The sequence below is a fragment of the Hyperolius riggenbachi genome, chromosome 5, assembly GCF_040937935.1.
Source record: "Hyperolius riggenbachi isolate aHypRig1 chromosome 5, aHypRig1.pri, whole genome shotgun sequence".
NCBI lineage: Eukaryota > Metazoa > Chordata > Amphibia > Anura > Hyperoliidae > Hyperolius > Hyperolius riggenbachi.
The window spans coordinates 264,865,610-264,885,945 of record NC_090650.1 but is presented as its reverse complement, the minus strand read 5'-3'; the positions used below and the strand labels follow the sequence as shown (position 1 = coordinate 264,885,945).

General features: G+C 40.8%; 1 protein-coding gene across 3 annotated transcripts in view; it reads right to left on the bottom strand.

The window, feature by feature from the left end:
- LOC137518702 (uncharacterized) overlaps positions 1 to 20,336 on the bottom strand; it is a 268,697-nt gene that overhangs the window by 26,623 nt on the left and 221,738 nt on the right. For all 3 annotated transcript variants that reach the window (XM_068236883.1, XM_068236884.1, XM_068236885.1), the window contains one exon: positions 6,251 to 6,469. In XM_068236883.1, coding sequence (XP_068092984.1) covers positions 6,251 to 6,469 — 219 coding nt within the window. The remainder of the gene's footprint in view (positions 1 to 6,250; positions 6,470 to 20,336) is intronic.

Genomic DNA, 20,336 nt, shown 5'->3' with positions numbered 1-20,336 from the left:
TCATTTGAAAGCACAAGCTGTTAACAATATGTCTGCTTTCATGAATCAGGAAGTAGCAACACAACAGATTTATTTTAGGATTTGTATCAGCTGTAACAAGGAAATGTTTTTGTTTAAAGGTTATTATGCTCTTTTGTATCTTTTAGAGCAGAGAGGATGTTTTGAGTTCAGATCCACTTTAACCACTTGAGGACCTAGGGCTTTCTACCCCTTAAAAGAGGAGCTGTTAGGTATAGGGTCTCAGAGAAAATAAACACATATATCAGTAGCTAAAGATTGGCTGTACTTACATTACATATGCATTTCACTGTCCACGTTTGGATTTCACAGAATTTGTATATAGTATATGCAGAGAATGATGCTCCTGACAGCTCATGGCAGGTTCCATGTTTGTGAAGCCAAATGTGTCGTCATGTCCTGCCTGCTTCTGATCACAGAACAGCTCATACTGAATAACACTAGTTTGCAGTGAATATTAATGAGCCATGTGGCTAGGAACAATAGCGGACTCCTGCAGTGTACGCTGCCCCGAGATTTATCTGTGCTGTGGCTGGACTGAGTTTTAGAAGCTGCTGAAACTTGATCCCGTCTTCTCCTTAGCAGCCGAGGGGAGGGCCCCAGAATGCTTTGCAGTATGTTATGCGGCTTGCGGCTTGCTTAGGTCTAAGCATTGCTGATAAGCATACATCAAAGGTAAGAGAGATCTTTATCTTCAGTAATGTCTTTTTGGCTTCCTTCTAAACTGTTTAACACAGGAGACTCGAGGTTCAAATTAGCTTCTGCAGCCTGACAGTTACTCTTTAAAGACCGGCCACTTTTTTTCCATTCAGACCACTGCAGCTTTCACGGTTTATTGCTCGCTCATACAACCTACCACCTAAATGAATTTTGGCTCCTTTTCTTGTCACTAATAAAGCTTTCTTTTGGTGCTATTCGATTGCTCCTGCGATTTTTACTTTTTATTATATTCATCAAAAAAGACATGAATTTTGGCAAAAAATGATTTTTTTAACTTTCTGTGCTGACATTTTTCAAATAAAGTAAAATTTCTGTATACATGCAGCGCGAAAAATGTGGACAAACATGTTTTGGATAAAAAAAACCCATTCAGTGTATATTTATTGGTTTGGGTAAAAGTTATAGCGTTTACAAACTGTGGTGCAAAAAGTGAATTTTCCCATTTTCAAGCATCTATGACTTTTCTGACCCCATGTCATGTTTCATGAGGGGCTAGAATTCCAGGATAGTATAAATACCCCCCAAATGACCCCATTTTGGAAAGAAGACATCCCAAAGTATTCACTGAGAGGCATGGTGAGTTCATAGAAGATATTAATTTTTGTGACAAGTAAGCGGAAAATGACACTTTGTGAAAAAAAAAAAGTTTCCATTTCTTCTAACTTGCGACAAAAAAAAATGAAATCTGCCACGGACTCACCATGCCCCTCTCTGAATACCTTGAAGTGTCTACTTTCCAAAATGGGGTCATTTGTGTTTACTGTCCTCGCATTTTGGGGGGTGCTAATTTGTAAGCACCCCTGTAAAGCCTAAAGATGCTCATTGGACTTTGGGCCCCTTAGCGCAGTTAGGCTGCAAAAAAGTGCCACACATGTGGTATTGCCGTACTCAGTAGAAGTAGTATAATGTGTTTTGGGGTGTATTTTTACACATACCAATGCTGGGTGGGAGAAATATCTCTGTAAATGACAATTTTTTTTTTTTTTTTACACACAATTGTCCATTTACAGAGATCTTTCTCCCACTCAGCATGGGTATGTGTACAAATACACCCCAAAACACATTATACTACTTCTCCTGAGTATGGCGATACCACATGTGTGGCACTTTTTTGCACCCTAACTGCGCTAAGGGGCCCAAAGTCCAATGAGTACCTTTAGGATTTCACAGGTCATTTTGAGAAATTTCGTTTCAAGACTACTCCTCATGGTTTAGGGCCCCTAAAATGCCAGGACAGTATAGGAACCCCACAAATGACCCCATTTTAGAAAGAAGACACTCCAAGATATTCAGTTAGTAGTACGGTGAGTTCATAGAAGATTTTATTTTTTTGTCACAAGTTAGCGGAAAATGACACTTTGTGAAAAAAACCAATAAAAATCAATTTCCGCTAACTTGTGACAAAAAATAAAATCTTCTATGAACTCACCGTACTACTAACAGAATACCTTGGGGTGTCTTCTTTCTAAAATGGAGTCATTTGTGGGGTTCCTATACTGTCCTGGCATTTTAGGGGCCCTAAACCGTGAGGAGTAGTCTTGAAACAAAATTTCTCAAAATGACCTGTGAAATCCTAAAGGTACTCATTGGACTTTGAGCCCCTTAGCGCAGTTAGGATGCAAAAAAGTGCCACACATGTGGTATCGCCATACTCAGGAGAAGTAGTACAATGTGTTTTGGGGTGTATTTTTACACATACCCATGCTGGGTGGGAGAAATAACTCTGTAAATGGACAATTGTGTGTAAAAAAATCAAAAGATTGTCATTTACAGAGGTATTTCTCCCACCCAGCATGGGTATGTGTAAAAATACACCTCAAAACACATTGTACTACTTCTCCCGAGTACGGCGATACCACATGTGTGGCACTTTTTTGCACCCTAACTGCACTAAGGGGCCCAAAGTCCAATGAGTACCTTCAGGATTTCACAGGTCATTTTTGTTTCAAGACTACTCCTCACGGTTTAGGACCCCTAAAATGCCAGGGCAGTATAGGAACCCCACTAATGACCCCATTTTAGAAAGAAGACACCCCAAGGTATTCCGTTAGGCGTATGGTGAGTTCATAGAAGTTTTTATTATTTTGTCACAAGTTAGCGGAAATTGATTTTAATTGTTTTTTTTCACAAAGTGTCATTTTCCGCTAACTTGTGACAAAAAATAAAATCTTCTATGAACTCACCATACTCCGTACGGAATACCTTTGGGTGTCTTCTTTCTACAATGGGGTCATTTGTGGGGTTCCTATACTGCCCTGGCATTTTAGGGGCCCTAAACCGTGAGGAGTAGTCTTGAAACCAAATGTCGCAAAATGACCTGTGAAATCCTAAAGGTACTCATTGGACTTTGGGCCCCTTAGCGTACTTAGGGTGTAAAAAAGTGCCACACATGTGCTACTGCCGTACTCAAGAGAAGTAGTATAATGCGTTTTGGGGTGTATTTTTACACATACCCATGCTAAGTGGGAGAAATATCTCTGTAAATGACAATTGTTTGATTTTTTTTACACACAATTGTCCATTTACATAGAAATTTCTCCCACCCAGCATGGGTATGTGTAAAAATACACCCCAAAACACATTATACTACTTTTCCTGAGTACGGCGGTACCACATGTGTGACACTTTTTTGCAGCCTAGGTGCGCTAAGGGGCCCAACGTCCTATTCACAGGTCATTTTGAGGCATTTGTTTTCTAGACTACTCCTCGCGGTTTTAGGGCCCCTAAAATGCCAGGGCAGTATAGGAACCCCACAAGTGACCCCATTTTAGAAAGAAGACACCCCAAGGTATTCCATTAGGTGTATGGCGAGCTCATAGAAGATTTTATTTTTTGTCACAAGTTAGTGAAAAATGACACTTTGTGAAAAAAAACCAATAAAAAATTAATTTCCGCTAACTTTTGACAAAAAATAAAATCTTCTATGAACTCGTCATACACCTAACGGAATACCTTGGGGTGTCTTTTTTTCTAAAATGGGGTCACTTGTGGGGTTCCTATACCGCCCTGGCATTTTACGGGCCCAAAACCGTGAGTAGTCTGGAAACCAAATGTCTCAAAATGACTGTTCAGGGGTATAAGCATCTGCATATTTTGATGACAGGTGGTCTATGAGGGGGCGAATTTTGTGGAACCGGTCATAAGCAGGGTGGCCTTTTAGATGACAGGTTGTATTGGGCCTGATCTGATGAATAGGAGTGCTAGGGGGGTGACAGAAGGTGATTGATGGGTGTCTCAGGGGGTGGTTAGAGGGGAAAATAGATGCAATCAATGCACTGGGGAGGTGATTGGAAGGGGGTCTGAGGGGGATCTGAGGGTTTGGCCGAGTGATCAGGAGCCCACACGGGGCAAATTAGGGCCTGATCTGATGGGTAGGTGTGCTAGGGGGTGACAGGAGGTGATTGATGGGTGTCTCAAGGTGTGATTAGAGGGGGGAATAGATGCAAGCAATGCACTGGCGAGGTGATCAGGGCTGGGGTCTGAGGTCTGAGGGCATTCTGAGGGTGTGGGCGGGTGATTGAGTGCCCTAGGGGCAGATAGGGGTCTAATCTGATAGGTAGCAGTGACAGGGGGTGATTGATGGGAAATTAGTGGATGTTTAGGTACAGAACAGATGTAAACACTGCACTTGGGAGGTGATCGGACATCGGATCTGCGGGCGATCTATTGGTGTGGGTGGGTGATCAGATTGCCCGCAAGGGGCAGGTTAGGGGCTGATTGATGGGTGGCAGTGACAGCGGGTGATTGATGGGTGGCAGTGACAGGGGGTGATTGATGGGTGGCAGTGACAGGGGGTGATTGATGGGTGATTGATAGGTGATTGACAGGTAATCAGTGGGTTATTACAGGGGAGAACAGATGTAAATATTGCACTGGCGAATTGATAAGGGGGGGTCTGAGGGCAATCTGAGCGTGTAGGCGGGTGATTGGGTGCCCGCAAGGGGCAGATTAGGGTCTGATTTGATGGGTAACAGTGACAGGTGGTGATAGGGGGTGATTGATGGGTAATTAGTGGGTGTTTAGGGTAGAGAATAGATGTAAACACTGCGCTTGGGAGGTGATCTGATGTCGGATCTGCGGGCGATCTATTGGTGTGGGTGGGTGATCAGTTTGCCCGCAAGGGGCAGGTTAGGGGCTGATTGATGGGTGGCAGTGACAGGGGGTGATTGATGGGTGGCAGTGACAGGGGGTGATTGATGGGTGATTGACAGGTGATTGACAGGTAATCAGTGGGTTATTACAGGGAAGGACAGATGTAAATAATGCCCTGGCGAATTGATAAGGGGGGGGTCTGAGGGCAATCTGAGCGTGTGGGCGGGTGATTGGGTGCCCGCAAGGGGCAGATTAGGGTCTGATCTGATGGGTAACAGTGACAGGTGGTGATAGGGGGTGATTGATGGGTGATTGATGGGTAATTAGTGGGTGTTTAGAGGAGAGAATAGATGTAAACACTGCGCTTGGGTGGTGATCTGATGTCGGATCTGCGGGCGATCTATTGGTGTGGATGCGTGATCAGTTTGCCCGCAAGGGGCAGGTTAGGGGCTGATTGATGGGTGGCAGTGACAGGGGGTGATTGATGGGTGGCAGTGACAGGGGGTGATTGATGGGTGATTAACAGGTGATTGACAGGTGATCAGTGGGTTATTACAGGGAAGGACAGATGTAACGAATGCACTGGCGAATTGATAAGGGGGGGTCTGAGGGCAATCTGAGCGTGTAGGCGGGTGATTGGGTGCCCGCAAGGGGCAGATTAGGGTCTGATCTGATGGGTAACAGTGACAGGTGGTGATAGGGGGTGATTGATGGGTGATTGATGGGTAATTAGTGGGTGTTTAGAGGAGAGAATAGATGTAAACACTGCGCTTGGGTGAGCGGCACCAGGCGGAGGCGGAGGATCGCGTCACTGATGACGCGATCGCTCCGCCCATGCCCTACAAGGACCGCCGCCATTTGTCTATACGGCGGTCCTTGCGGGGTGCACTTCCCGGCCGCCATTTGTCAATACGGCGGTCGGGAAGTGGTTAAGATGATGTTGTAGCTAGTGTACTAAGTAGCTCTCATTCAAATTAATGTAATGTGAATTTCTTGATGTTAAAAGGAACCTGGTTTCAGCTCACTGGACTCCACTTGCATCTGGACCAAGCCTACTTCTCAAGGAAAGTACCAGCAGAGAACAGATCTCCACTGAACAAAAATATGAAGCTACCCCGGCCCCAGCAGCCCAGTAAGTCAGTCTCTCTCTCTCTCTCTCTCTCTCTCTCTCTCTCTCTCTCTCTCTCTCTCTCTCTCTCTCTCTCTTTCTCTCTCCTTTTCTCTATCTCTCTCTCTGTCTCACGGTTGACCAAAAAAGTACAATACTGTATAAAGCCTGGAAAATGGCATATATAATTGTATAAAATAGTATTACAATATGCTTGTGACATTGTGATATTTTATTTATAATACTGTTTGTATCTTACTGATAGAGAAGGATGATAAAAACATGCATGTTGTTTACTTATGATGGACATACCTCAACAATAGCTCCATCAGGCAGACGAAGGAACTGTCTATAGAGGTCACGGAAACCCTTCAGATGTATGGTATAAATCAATATATGAGTTGTGATGTCTTTAGCGCTATCCCCATGATCTGTTGCGGAAGCTTGATTCTCAAGATGACAAACCTCAGGGTTTATAAGTGAACTTTTTCTAGTTATTTCTTTCTTCCAAACATAATCATATACTGAAACCTGCCCAAATAAAACATTTCATAATTGATGAACATAATTATTCATTTCATATTCAAGAATTATACATTTTATCTAACATTATTTTAAGTCTACCTCACCCGAAGCAAAGCTACCTAGTAAGCACAGGTTAACATAGAGGTATGTTCATGCTGGATCCACAAATACTTTCAATTAAAGTCAAATTTTAAGACAGGAAGAGGTAGACTTGCAGTGATGTTCCCTCTTATCACCCTCCCATTACCTCCTCTCCACCAGAGATTGCAGATCCAAGTTTTAATAAGTTCTTTGTACATGTTTGTGTACCTCTACAGGGGTGTTGTAGAGGTTAATAGGGAAATCAATGCAAAGAAATGTTACATGAAAAAAGGTAGCAGGACAGTAGGTTGATTGATAATTGTATTATAAAGATTCTAAGGGTTTATATCAGTGGACAGGATGTGAAAAGATGGGACAGAGTGAATGGAATAGAGTAGAAGCAAAGAGAATGCCCATTCCACCTGTACTAAGGAAAAAGTGTAGTCCACCAAGATATAATGTGGCAGTTGAGGCTGTGAGGCTGAGTCAGCCATGTTTCAGTGACCCTAAGAAAAGTAATTGTGTTGGAAATGAAAAGGTCATGATTGTGACAAAATGTATTGCAGAGAGCATTCCAGCAGACACAAGACACAGGTGACAGAAGAGTGGGAAAAAACACTACATTGATAGTTATTAGGACTAAAGATGTATGGGAGATTTGCGGTGAGCTATAGCTACATGCCTAGAAAATGGCTTGGAGAAATTGTGAGATAGCAGAAAGCAGTCAGGGTTACGTGAAATGCCTATGGCCCATAAGCAACTCACTTTTTCTCCTGACTTTTCACCTACGTGAGATTTTCACATTGTGCCATAAAATGTATTTTAAACCACCAGCAAGCAAGAAAATACTCAAAAGAATTTGGACAGTACTTTTTCATCAACTTTTAGGTACTTTTTCAATTGTAAAATTATTAAAAATTATTTTACAGAGAAGATGAAAATTATCTCCAAGAAGATAAATCAGGAGAAACTGTTAATTGCATATGGGCCTATGACTGTTAAGTGGGGATGCAAAACTGAAATGTGCATCTTAAAACAGAAGGTATTTGTGATTATTGATGTTGGAGTGAGCGTATGATGTCTCCCACAATACATCACTGATGACTATGCAAGTCATCCTTTTGTTGTCCGATAAAGTCAAACACACTTCTCTGGAACGGAATGATATGTCAGCTTGTTTAAAAGGGCTCTATGGTCCTTTTTAGCCACTTACATATTACTAGGGGTTTTAGTTCACCATGAGCTTGCTGGGAAATTTGTGGCTCTGGGTATTTCAAGTCCTACCTAATAGTGCCATATTAATCCATGGTCCTTTTTATGGTCCTTTTTAGCCCCTTACATATTACTAGGGGTTTTAGTTCACCATGAGCTTGCTGGGAAATTTGTGACTCTGGGTGTCTCAAGCCCTACCTTATAGTGCCATATTAATCCATGCCACAAACTGATAAGGACAAACCAGTCCAAAACAGTCTGTCAGCATGTTGGATTAGCATGGTTCTGTAAAATTAACAAGTAGACACATCATTGCATTCCAGAAGTTCTGGAGGGGTGTTTGGCTTTCAGGTACAATTTGCATATTCAGCAGTGATGCATTGTGGGGCACCTCATATGCTCACTCCAACCTGAATACTCGCAAATACTTTCTATTTTAAGAAGGCAAATTTCTGTTATGCATAGTATTTTTAGTAAGAGGGTTTTTTTAGTCCTTTTTAGACCACTTGCTGGACAAACTGTAATTGTAAAGAGGAGAAAGAGACAGAGATAGTGAGAAGATATGTAAGTTAGAGTTATGCTTTTCGATTATTGCAAAGAGAAGAGAATGCACACAGCAATGTTATCAGTAGTCCCTGAACATGACTATAGTGTGTTGAATGATTTGAGCATAAACAGGAAAAGCACAATAACTGTACACGGAAGATTAAACATAAATGAAAAAGAAGATCAGAAAAGGATGAAAAGTATTTGAAACTTAAGATAAGTAGGGTGCCAATTCCCTTCAATTCACTTCTGGTGTAGATCAAGTTCCTTTGCAAGTGATTAAACATAAAATACGGTGGTTTTTGCCCACACACACATTATTTTCTACATTTACGTGTTGTAAAATTTATGCTTGTAACACCAATAAACATTTCATTGCAGTTTCACTGATGTCTGGTTTTGCAAAAGCCTGGGCTATTTCAGTGCCTGTCAGATTTAACAAGTATTAGTTACATTAGACTTTTTCAGGTAGACAGAACAGTTATTTCTCAAGTGTAATGCGGGTAACCTGTGCAAAACAGCAAATTAGGGAACAGATGATTCTTTACATTTGCTGTCATTCCCTCTAAACCTTTGTTTTTCAGATTTTTTTTTAAATTTGTTGCACTTAAGCTAAAATGTTTTTAAAGGACATCATCTGGCTCATAAGCTGCATAGTCCAGTGAAGCCTCTGTTGCAGACTTACTTATAAGCCTGAGTCAAATAATAAGAGCTGCACTATATTACCAATAGAACTGGACACAGGGCTAGATGTTGTGTACACTGATGGGTAATTGCTAACTATATTGAGCTTGTGACATGTGATTTTTGAGTTTGAACTACAGCCTACTTATTTTCTGTTTCTCCAAATAATTTGGGGGATTTTGGAGGTGTTTATATGTTTATATAACAAACAGGTTCTTCAACATCCCCTGTAGTATTACCAGAGCAGGATTATCCACCAGGTAACCTAAGCAGTTGCTTGGGGGCCAAGTGAGTGTCAAGAGGCCCACTTGCAACGTTCTCTGACCTCTCTCCACTTCAGCTTCCCATAAGGACCACAAGGGGGGCCCAAATCTTCTACCTTGCCTAGGGCCCCATTACTTCTTAATCCATCTCTGAGTATTACCAAACTACCCAAAGAGGAATAGAGAGAATAGGTCGCACTCTAGCCCTTTCTCTACAACTTTAAGGCTAGTCTCTTAATTTAAATTTATTCTCATCTGCTGAGTCGTTCTGTCATGACTGGATAGTGTAATGGTTAAGGGCTCTGCCTCTGACACAGGAGACCTGGGTTCAAATCTCGGCTCTGCCTGTTCAGTAAGCCAGCACCTGTTTCAGTAAGGAGTTTCTTGGGCAAGTCTCCTTAACACTGCTACTGCCTACTGAGTGCGCTCTAGTGGCTGCCTCGCAAGCGCTTTGAGTCCGACAGGAGAAAGGCGCTATACAAATACTGCCATTATTATTTAATTATAAAGCACATGTTTCTCCATTTAAACATACTAATGTATCTTGCATATTAATATCTCTTAAGTGTTGTGCCAGGAAACATGTGGGCAAAGTCTAGAGCTTCTTTTCACAAAAGGATGTCAAATCAGCAGAGATGCTGTTGAATTTACTGTGAATGCTTTGTTTAGCTTTTCCTCGTGAGATTTGACATTCAGAATAAAACATTTTTATGATCATTATTAAGATACCCTGTTTCTTAGAAGCTCCTCCAAATCTACAGAGTGAAAGGCTTTTTCATAGTCAATAAGCGTAAGATATAATCTACTCATTTATAGCCTTGTTTCAATATTATAGAGAGTACATGCATAATGTCCACATAGTTGCAATATTTTAGAAATTCTGCTTGTTGTTTGAAAATGTTAATTAATTAATACACAATATTATAATGACCCTGGAAAAGACATATTTTTTTGGCAAAGGAAGAATAGCTATTCCTCTCCAGTTGTTATGGTGTTTCCTTCTTTTTAGGAATTTTAATAATCAACACCTTCTTCTCTTCTGCAGGTAATTTCACTTAATTCTATATCTTTTCAAGGGGTTTTTAAAGTGGAACCGAGATAAACTTTTACTCATTGCATAATTGTGCTCCTTTCCTATAGTTTATAGGGCATTCCTAGAGCCAAATACTTTTTTTGTTTTGTTTTAATACTCTAATTCCCTAAACTAAACAAGCCTCGCCCACAGCTTTTCACAGTGCGTTGGTATTTTCAGACAGTAACAAGAGCTTAGAGGAGCTCAGTCTAGGCAGGGGGAGGGGGAGGTGTTACTAGCCATTGTTTTCAGAGGCAGATGGGAGGAGGGAGGAGGAGAGGGGACTGAATTTACTCACAGGTAAGCTGATAGCATCTCCAGCTCTCAGCCTGTGACAATGTGACTAACAGAACATGGCTGCCCTCATTGTATCACAGGAATAAATATGTATACACTGTTGAAGCTCTTTGCAGCTAGATTTGCTGTGTAGACTATCTAAACTTTAGATAACATATATAGACAAGTTACTTGTTATATTTAGTTTTTCATCTCGGATCTGCTTTAAGTTGTTTGCTGAGGTCTTGCAATCCACCTTTAGCACTTTGAAAGTCATAAAATCCATGTAAGGGCTTTCCAATTCCTTGCCTATCTCAAAATTCATTTAACCTCCGCAGTGACTGTGCAGTAGGAATGGCCAGTCAGAATAAGAAACAGAATCAACTTTAATCGCCAAGTGCAACCAGGTCGCACCCGGAATTGTTTGTGGTATACATCGCATGAGAATAAAGAGCATTTAACAGACATTTAAGCAGGCATAAAGACATACAGGTAGAGAGAGATGGATCATTTAGTCAGCTAGGCGGTGTGCCACTAGGGACATAAGCATGAGAGATCGAGCAAGTTCAAGAGAAGGACCACCTACGGAAAGAGTTTCTGTGCCTGGTAGTGTTGGTGTGGATGGTTCTGAGGCAGCACCCAGAGGGGAGTGAGTCGAAGAAGTGTCGGCTGGGATGGGAAGGGTCGTTTAGTTTCTTGTACGCCTTGGCCTTCAATCGGTTGGTGTGTAGGAGGTCCAGGGGTGGCAAGGGGGATCCAATTATTCTCTCTGCAGTGTTGATGACTCTTTGAAGTTTGAGCCGTTCGCTAGTGGAAGCGTCAGCGTACCATACAACAATGCAAGAGCAGAGAATGGACTCAATTGTGGCAGTGTAGAAGCAGGTCAACAGATCTCGTGGCATACTAAACTTCTTCAGTACAGTCTTTGTTGAGCCTTCCTCTGGATTAGGCTGGTATTCTTCCTCCACCGCAGATCATTTGTGATAGTAGTACCCAGGAACCAAACGCTTGACACTCTGGGAACCTCAAAGCCGTTGATGAAAATAGGGGTGAGTGCAGGAGAGCGCTTTCTGAAGTCAACTACCAGTTCCACAGTTTTCGCTGCATTAAGTACTAGTTTGTTATCCAAGCACCATTTGCAAATACGGTCAATCTCATTACGGTATGCCTGCACACCGTTGCTGCTGATGAGACCAAGGATGGTGGTGTCATCCGCAAATTTGATAACTTTAACAGAGTTGGCAGATGAGGAGCAGCTGTTTGTATACAGAGAGAAGAGGAAGGGGGACAGAACACATCCTTGCGGGGCACCAGAGTTGGTGGTTCTTTCCTGGTAGGAGCAGCTGCCAAGCTTGACGAGTTGCATTCTGTTTGTAAGGTAGTCCCTGATCCATGTGCATAAAGTGGGGTCGAGACCGAGTTTTGCGAGTTTGGTGTACAGAATGTCTGGGCAGATAGTATTGAAAGCGGAACTGAAGTCGAGGAAGAGGATCCTGGGGTAGGTGTTCGGTTTGTCCAAGTGTTCCATGATAGATGCCAGGTTATTGATGGCATCCTCAATGGACCTGTTTGCCCTGTATGCAAATTGGAGAGGATCAAGGAGAGGATCTGTTGCACTCTTCAGGTGGGTGAGGACCACTCTCAGTGGTCAGTGATTGTGCAGTAAGAATGGTCAGAATTGCTAAATTCTGAGTCTGCCAAAAATGCCAACATTTAACATAAAATTCCAAGCAAATTTTGTGGATTCTGAATTTGCATCGTGAAATTATAAAATAATTGTAATTTATTGTGAATTTTTACTTTAATGTCCCTTGAGCATCTTTCACTATTTATGGGGAAAAAAAATGAGGATATTTACTGGCCAGGATTCTGACTTTCAACTCAAAATTTCAAAATTCGTATGCAGAATTTTAAACTATACGAAATCTGTGCTCGCATCTCTGCTGTGTAGTTAGACCTTATGATCTTCTTTACACTAGGTGATTACATCCATTTTGTTTTCTGTTTGCTCTTGATCTCTATCAGTGATTTCTCTAAACAAATTTCTGTCTTCTGAACTGTGTTTTCCTGAAATGTAAGAGGATTTTCTAGTTGATTTTTTAATAGTACAATCTTTTCTAAAACCGTTCTTAGATAAAATGTTGGTCATTCCAATCAATTCTTTAAAATTGCATTGGTTAGCTCTTGCCTTATCAGTAATTTTATTCACTCATATTCTTCAATTTTTCCTTCCACCTCTTTTGACCTTACAGTCAATTTATTCATATTCTTTTTGGGCCCTGGCTCTGTATTGCCGGTTTTTACAACTGTTCTTGTCTCTCTAAATTTATCAGTCTCCATGTTTGTTCAAGCATCAGTCTTTGTTAAAATTACTCAAACATCCAAGCTCTTCTTCACTTGTCTGTTGAAAGTAGATTTTTTTAAAATGTAATACTAGGTTCTAAGGTTCTCTAGGAAAAGGTTATCATCTTCATATGAAATTCAGCTAACTTCAAATGGTAATCCTATGCCTTACCTTTATCTGCTCCATGTTTATTTATGACGTCAGTAAAAGGTCTTCTAAACGATCTACTCAGGCAATATGATTTATCTAATTTTAAGATATATAATCTAGAGATACTCAAATGTTTTTTTTTTCTTATATAGAAAAGGTGCCTCCATTACCAATTTATGCCTTGCACAGAAGCTTGTTAACACATTTACAGTGGGATGCACGTTTGGGCAACCTTGTTAATAGTCATGATTTTCCTGTATAAATTATTGGTTGTTACGATAAAAAAATGTCAGTTAAATATATCATATAGGAGACACACACTGTGATATTTGAGAAGTGAAATTAAGTTTATTGGCTTTACAGAAAGTGTGCAACAAAATTAGACAGGTGCATACATTTGGGCACCACAAAAAAGAAATGAAATCAATATTAAGTAGATCCTCCTTTTGCAGAAATTACAGCCTCTAAATGCTTCCTGTAGGTTCCAATGAGAGTATGGATTCTTGTTGAAGGTATTTTGGACAATTCCTCTTTACAATACATCTCTAGTTCATTCAGGTTTGATGGCTTCTGAGCATGGACAACTCTCTTTAACTCATATCACAGATTTTCAATTATATTCAGGTCTGGGGACTGAGAGCCATTCCAGAATGTTGTACTTGTTCCTCTGCATGAATGCCTTAGTGGATTTTGAGCAGTGTTAAGGGTCATTGTCTTGTTGAAAGATCCAGCCCCGGCGCAGCTTCAGCTTTGTCACAGAATCCTGAACATTGCTCTCCAGAATCTGCTGATACTGAGTGGAATCCATGCGTCCCTCAACTTTGACAAAATTCCCAGTCCCTGCACTGGCCACACTGTGTTGTTTTTCCTCCAATCATAATGCCCCTTATTATGCCCAAATAACTCAATTTTTGTTTCATCAGTCCATAGCACCTTATTCCAAAATTAAGCTGGCTTGTCCAAATGGGCTTTAGCATACCTCAAGCGGCTCTGTTTGTGCTGTGGGCGGAGAAAAGGCTTCCTCTGCATCACTCTTGCATACAGCATCACGGAGATAAAGTGTGTAAAGTGTGCCAAATAGTGGAAAGATGCACAGTGACTCCATCTGCAGCAAGTTGATGTTGTATGTCTTTGGTGCTGGTCTGTGGGTTGACTCTGACTGTTCTCACCATTCATCTCTTCTGTTTATCTGAGATTATTCCTGGTCTGCCACTTCGAGCCATAAAGCGGACCCAAACCAAACATTTTTTTGATTCAAAATATTTAGTTGCACCACTCTGACACATACAAAGATAAATAAACACTCCTTCAAGCCTATGAGCATTTCCGTGACTGCTTTTCACCCTTCTCTTTTGATAACTAGGGTTATACAGGAGGCAGCCATTAGCAATTCCTCCTATGCTGGACACCATCTCCTTCACCAGTTTGCTGGAAAAATCCCGGCAATTTGAAAGGAAGGGAGGGGTTACTCCAATAAATGTAAAATATTTTATATTTGTCATCATGCAGCAGAAAAAAGGCTGCTATTTATTATTATAATTTAGAAAATGGATTTCATTTCTGAAACATTGTATTTTTAATTTGGGTCCACTTTAACTGAGCCTGTTGTCTTCCATTTCCTCAATATGTTCCTAACTGTGGAAACAGATAGCTGAAATGTCTGAGACAGCTTTCTGTATCCTACCCCTAAACCATGATGGTGAACAATCTTTGTCTTCAGGTTATTTGAGAGTTAATTGAGACCCCCATGTTGCTACTCTTCAGAGAAAATTAAAAGAGAAGGGAAACTTACAATTGATCCCCTTAAATACTCTTTCTCATAATTGGATTCACCTGTGTATGTAGGTCAGGGGTCACTGAGCTTACGAAGCCAATTTGAGTTTCAATAATTAGTTCTAAAGGTTTTGGAATCAATAAAATGACAACAGTGCCCAAACCTATGCACCTGCCTAAATTTAAAACTAATTACTGGCATACACTGGAAAATAAACCTCCAAAAACTCAACCCCAAGAAAACCTCATACCCAGATGGCATGACAATCTGCTTGAAGACATGTACAAGCCAGCTGGCCACATCCACACCTCCATATTCATCATGGTGGAGTACTTTATTAAGTAAAACATTTTATAAAAAGCATGAATCTAATATTCGTTATAGCTCAAAGAAACTAAAAATGTTAATTGTATGCAAAACAATAATTAATAAAACTGACGAATGTGAATAGCTGTGAATAGTCTTTGTCTGATAAATTGCACTACTGCCACTGCCTGTGTGTACAAAAATCAATTCCAGGTGAGGCACCTGTCGTACTGAAGAATCCACTATTTCTTCTCCTATAGCACATATCCATTGTATTCTAAGGCCAATTTTGGGGTGAAGCCAATAGGCTTATCTCTATGTTTTGGAACATGAGGGGAAACTGGAGTGGCCAGAAGAAACTCATGCAGACATGGGGAGAACATGCAAACTCTGTGCCAGAGTGCAATCCACTAAGCCACAATGCCACCCTTATATTTGCACGTTTGGTATACTTGTATGCTACTGAATACCCTTTACTAACTGTTGTCAGTTGTTCTTTTCATGCTGCTTTTTTATGAATCTGCTTTGAATTGCTCTGCCTTCCTTACCACTCCCTCCCACATGTCTGTTTTGTGTGGTGTTGCTCCAGACAGTCTAAACAACTTCCTAGCACTACCTGCACTACTATGTAGTGAAATACAGGCATGCCAAATTTTTATGTAATTCAAACATTAGGAAGCTGGAGTTCAGCCACATAAGACCAAGACTTCCAAATCTTTTGACTTCTATTGTTAAGGGGGGCCTGAATGAAACAAGAATGTACAGAAGAGACACCAAACAAAGGCTTCTGAGCCGTAAGGAAACACAATTTTATCATTAGTTTGATTTTTTAAATTAGGTTTGGTTAGAAAATAAAATTATCTCCACATTTCTTGAAGCGGATCTGAACGTGGAACTTCCTCTCTGCTCTAAAAGTACAGCAATAAGTACAGCAATAACCTTTAAAGAAATACATTTATATCTGATACAAATCCTGCAATAAAGCTGCAGTGTGTCTACGTCCTGCTTTCATGAAAGCAAACATAGGGTTAACATCATGTGTTTACAAATTAGCAGCTCTGCGGAGGCAGCCAGCTGACACAGCTGAGAGATCAAATTACAGTTGTGATTAGTTACATATGAGAGGGAATTAGACAGGCTAAACTCTCTAAATACATACAGGGTGCATTTCTCTCTGTTTTCCTTCTGTCCTGTGCAAGAGTTCAGGTCAACTTTCCCTTTATCAATTACAACTTACAAGTATTTTAAACCATTTCAGCCCGCGGGTATTTTTCACCTTATGGACGAGTGGAATTTTCACATTTCGGGCGCTCCTCCCTCCCCCAATAACTTTATCACTACTTATCACAACAAAATGATCTGTACCTTGTTTGTTCTGACACCAATTAGGCTTTCTTTGGGTGGTACATTATGTTAAGAATTATTTACTCTAAATGCATTTTACCAAAAATAATAAGAAAAATCATTGAAAAAAATCATTATTTATCAGTTTTCAGCCATTGTAGTTTTAAAATAATACATGCTACCTTAATTAAAATCCACACATTTTATTTGCTCATTTCTCCCGGTTATTACAACATTAAAATTATTATCCCTAGTACAATGAATGGTGACACTATTTTATTTGGAAATAAAGGTGAATTTTTTCAGTTTGACAACCATAACTAATTTCTACCCCATAATTTCATAATAATATACCCTCTTAACATACATATGAACATTTTTTATTCCCTAATGCCTATAGGTGTAATTTTACTATTTGGCCACAAGATGTCCCCGCTGAGTACTTCCTTTTTGAGTACAATACATACGCAATAGAAAGCAATGTGTTGCTACATTGTAATTAGGGAAGTGACACAGGCTTCAATGGAACCCTGCAATCAAGGTGGCCTGCGGGGAGATGAATAAATGGGAACTTTGTTCCCATTTATAAATATAACGATCAGCGGTGGTAAACGATGGAAATCAGTGGTGGGAGGAAGCGTGGTGGCTCAGTTTAAGAATAAACACTGTTTTTTAACAAAAACAGTGGTTATGCTCGGCGGACATGTTCAGATTAGCTCAGGGGACTTTTGTCCCCCCTCTCTGTTGTCGGTAACATCGTGATTGCAGATTTGCCCGCACAATCGCGTGAACAGCACCCCAAACTGCAGAGACATGACTAGCGCGTCCCTGCGGCTGTAGCAGCTGCCGCTGCGGATGTGAGGCTCATGCCCCAGCGGAAGAAACGGTTTATAATTTAAGGTTGTCTTATGTGTGCTGTGAGATGAGGTATGCAAAATATACTTTACTTTATCTATTTCAAACTAGAGTAAAATAGAGTACTACTGCCATAGCCGCATACAAGTAAATATTGATTTTCATTAACATAAATGTTTACCTAAACCTTCCACCCAATGCCTTTGCAAACAGTTCCTTATTGCTTCCAATGATTTTTTTAGGCCTTGTAGTGTTTTTAACTGAGTAAAAGTGTTTTCTACCAAAAACATATTTTTAGTGCTGTCATTGTACTCATAGTGATTGCTAGCTGTTTTTAGCAATTTATTTTTTTGGTGATTTGTCTTTTTAACATGCATCCAAATGCCACATGGTGCCTACAGTGTGAAGGTGCTCAACGACAGATACTGTAGAACAGTCACAGTACTCTATCATATCATAATTGGCTTTATTCCATGAAGCCAAAAGACTAATTGTGATACACAGATGGTGTTAGCAGAACACAAGTCCCTGTTGCTTTTTAAAATGTACATGCTAAGTTCCAGTGAGGATAGAGTTTACAGGTGCTGCAGTGCTGAAAGTCCAATGGAAGCAATTGTCATGTCAGTACACATTGAAATATTTATTATTTTAGGCACTTTGCTTGCTTTTTCCCTCGCTACATTGTTCTTCCTCCCCGAGAAAATTCATAATTACTTTCACACTTCAACTATAGAAGTAGAATTGCTAATGTTTATACAAGTAATACACTTTTTAAAAAACAGTATTGAAACATGTTTTATTGTTGCAAGAAATGTCTAGGAAACCTTATTAAAGGAAAAAAGGAGTCAAAGCCAATAAAGTTAAAGAGACTCTGTAACAACAAAAAGATCCCCTGGGGGGTACTCACCTCGGGTGGGGGAAGCCTCAGGATCCTAATGAGGCTTCCCACGCCGTCCTCTGTCCCACGGAGGTCTCGCTGCAGCCCTCCGAACAGCCGGCGACTGTGCCGACTGTTCAATTCAATATTTACCTTTGCAGGCTCCAGCGGGGGCGCTGTGGCTGCTTTCGTTCCGAAGGAGGCGGAAATACCCGATCTCAGTCGGGTCCGCTCTACTGCGCAGGCGCCGGAGACTTGCGCCTGCGCAGTAGAGCGGACCCGACGGCGATCGGGTATTTCCGCCTCCTTCGGAGCGAAAGCAGCCAGAACGCCTGCGCAGGAGCCTGCAAAGGTAAATATTACGTCATCGCTGTACGGAGGGCTACAGCGAGACCCCCGATGGACGCAGGACGGCGTGGGAAGCCTCATTAGGATCCTGAGGCTTCCCCCACCCGAGGTGAGTACCCCCCAGGGGCCGTTTTTTCGTTACAGTTCCTCTTTAAAGAGTAGAAAACAATATACTTTAGTGAGAAAATTCCCTTAAAGGACCACTGCCTTTCCGGAAATATTTTTAAAAACAAAGAACACCCTAAGAATCCCCCAAGAGGAAACGGACTAATCCAAAATCTGTCAGTTTTGTCAGATTTTAACAGCTTGCTTTTTTCACTGTAGTCTTCCTTTAAGTTGAAAGATGTTAAACAATATGGTAGATACTCAAACAGATGGGTAACTGAATAAGCCTCCACCCTAAAGGCCTGTTTCTAATCAGGGAATTTCTTTTGGCTCTGCTTAGAATTCTGGACTCTCTATAGGTTCCAGATACTGTTTGCTCTCTAATACAAAACATTAAATTGATGAAATTAAATAAAAAATAAGAATAATTACCAACTGTGTTAATAGTAGGCACCCAAAATAATCATAATAATAATAAAAAAATACAAAAATTGTATGTAAAACACTAATCTCTCCAGGATGCTTGCAAAGCAGGTATTAGGGCTCTTTCACATCTGAGTTGGTTTTGGATGTTTTGACACAATGTCGATAGTTTGCGTTTTCCAAGGTAAAATGAAGGTTCATAGATTTTCATTGTACCTTTCACATCTAACGCTGCGTTTTTGTGCATTTTAAAGCTCCCCAGAGCTTTTAATTGTCTGACGTTTGTGTTTGCAATGGAAAAAAGAGGTACAAAGGGTGGCACTAGATGCCCTGATCGGCAGCTCCAAGGGGGTAGCAAGGCTTGAAGGCTGTGCCACCAGATCAATAGAGTTATAATTATGGTGAAGGGAAGAGCATGTAGAAATCCGTGCACCAGACAGCAGGATATGCTGCAAACAACACCTTTTATTCCATCCCCAACAAATGTTGCCTCTGAAGAAGCAGTTTTATCTGTGAAACGGCTGTTAGGCCTCTACAATACTCTGTCAGGGATCTTGGGGATGGAATAAAAGGTGTTGTTTGCAGCATATCCTGCTGGCTGGTGCCCGGATTTCTACATGCTCTTCCCTTCACCGTTTGTGTTTGCGTTACAATGTAAATCAATGTAACAGTAAAACGCAAGCTCAAAGCATAGCATGCATTTTTAAAACGTTTTAATGCACACAGTTACAGTTGAAAGTAAAAAAAAAAATAACCCCTGCATTTTCCTATGTGCTGTAACGGATTGAAAACGCAGTAAAAACACATGAAAAAAAACACAAACAGCAAAACGCATGCTTTTAGCTTTTCCAAACGCAAGCTCTAATGTGAAAGAACCTTATGGATCACACACCAGTGCTATTTACATGAGGAAGTGGGACAGACCCAAGAAACACATAAATGTACTAAGTGAAGAAATTGTACATATATGTGCTATATAACCGCTGCAAATAAATGTGAAACTTTTGGAGAGTTTCCTGGTTTGCCGACTGGTTGAGTCTAGATTGGTGCTGCATGATTGAAGAAATTGTACATCGCAACCCCCTGAGCTTAGCCCTGGGTCAGTCTTCTAGCAGAAAGCAAGCAGTAGCAGAAAAAAATTGCAAACTATCACATTTTTGTATGCCTGGAATTATTGTTTAGTTACAGTTCTGAAATGAATATTTTCCTCCCT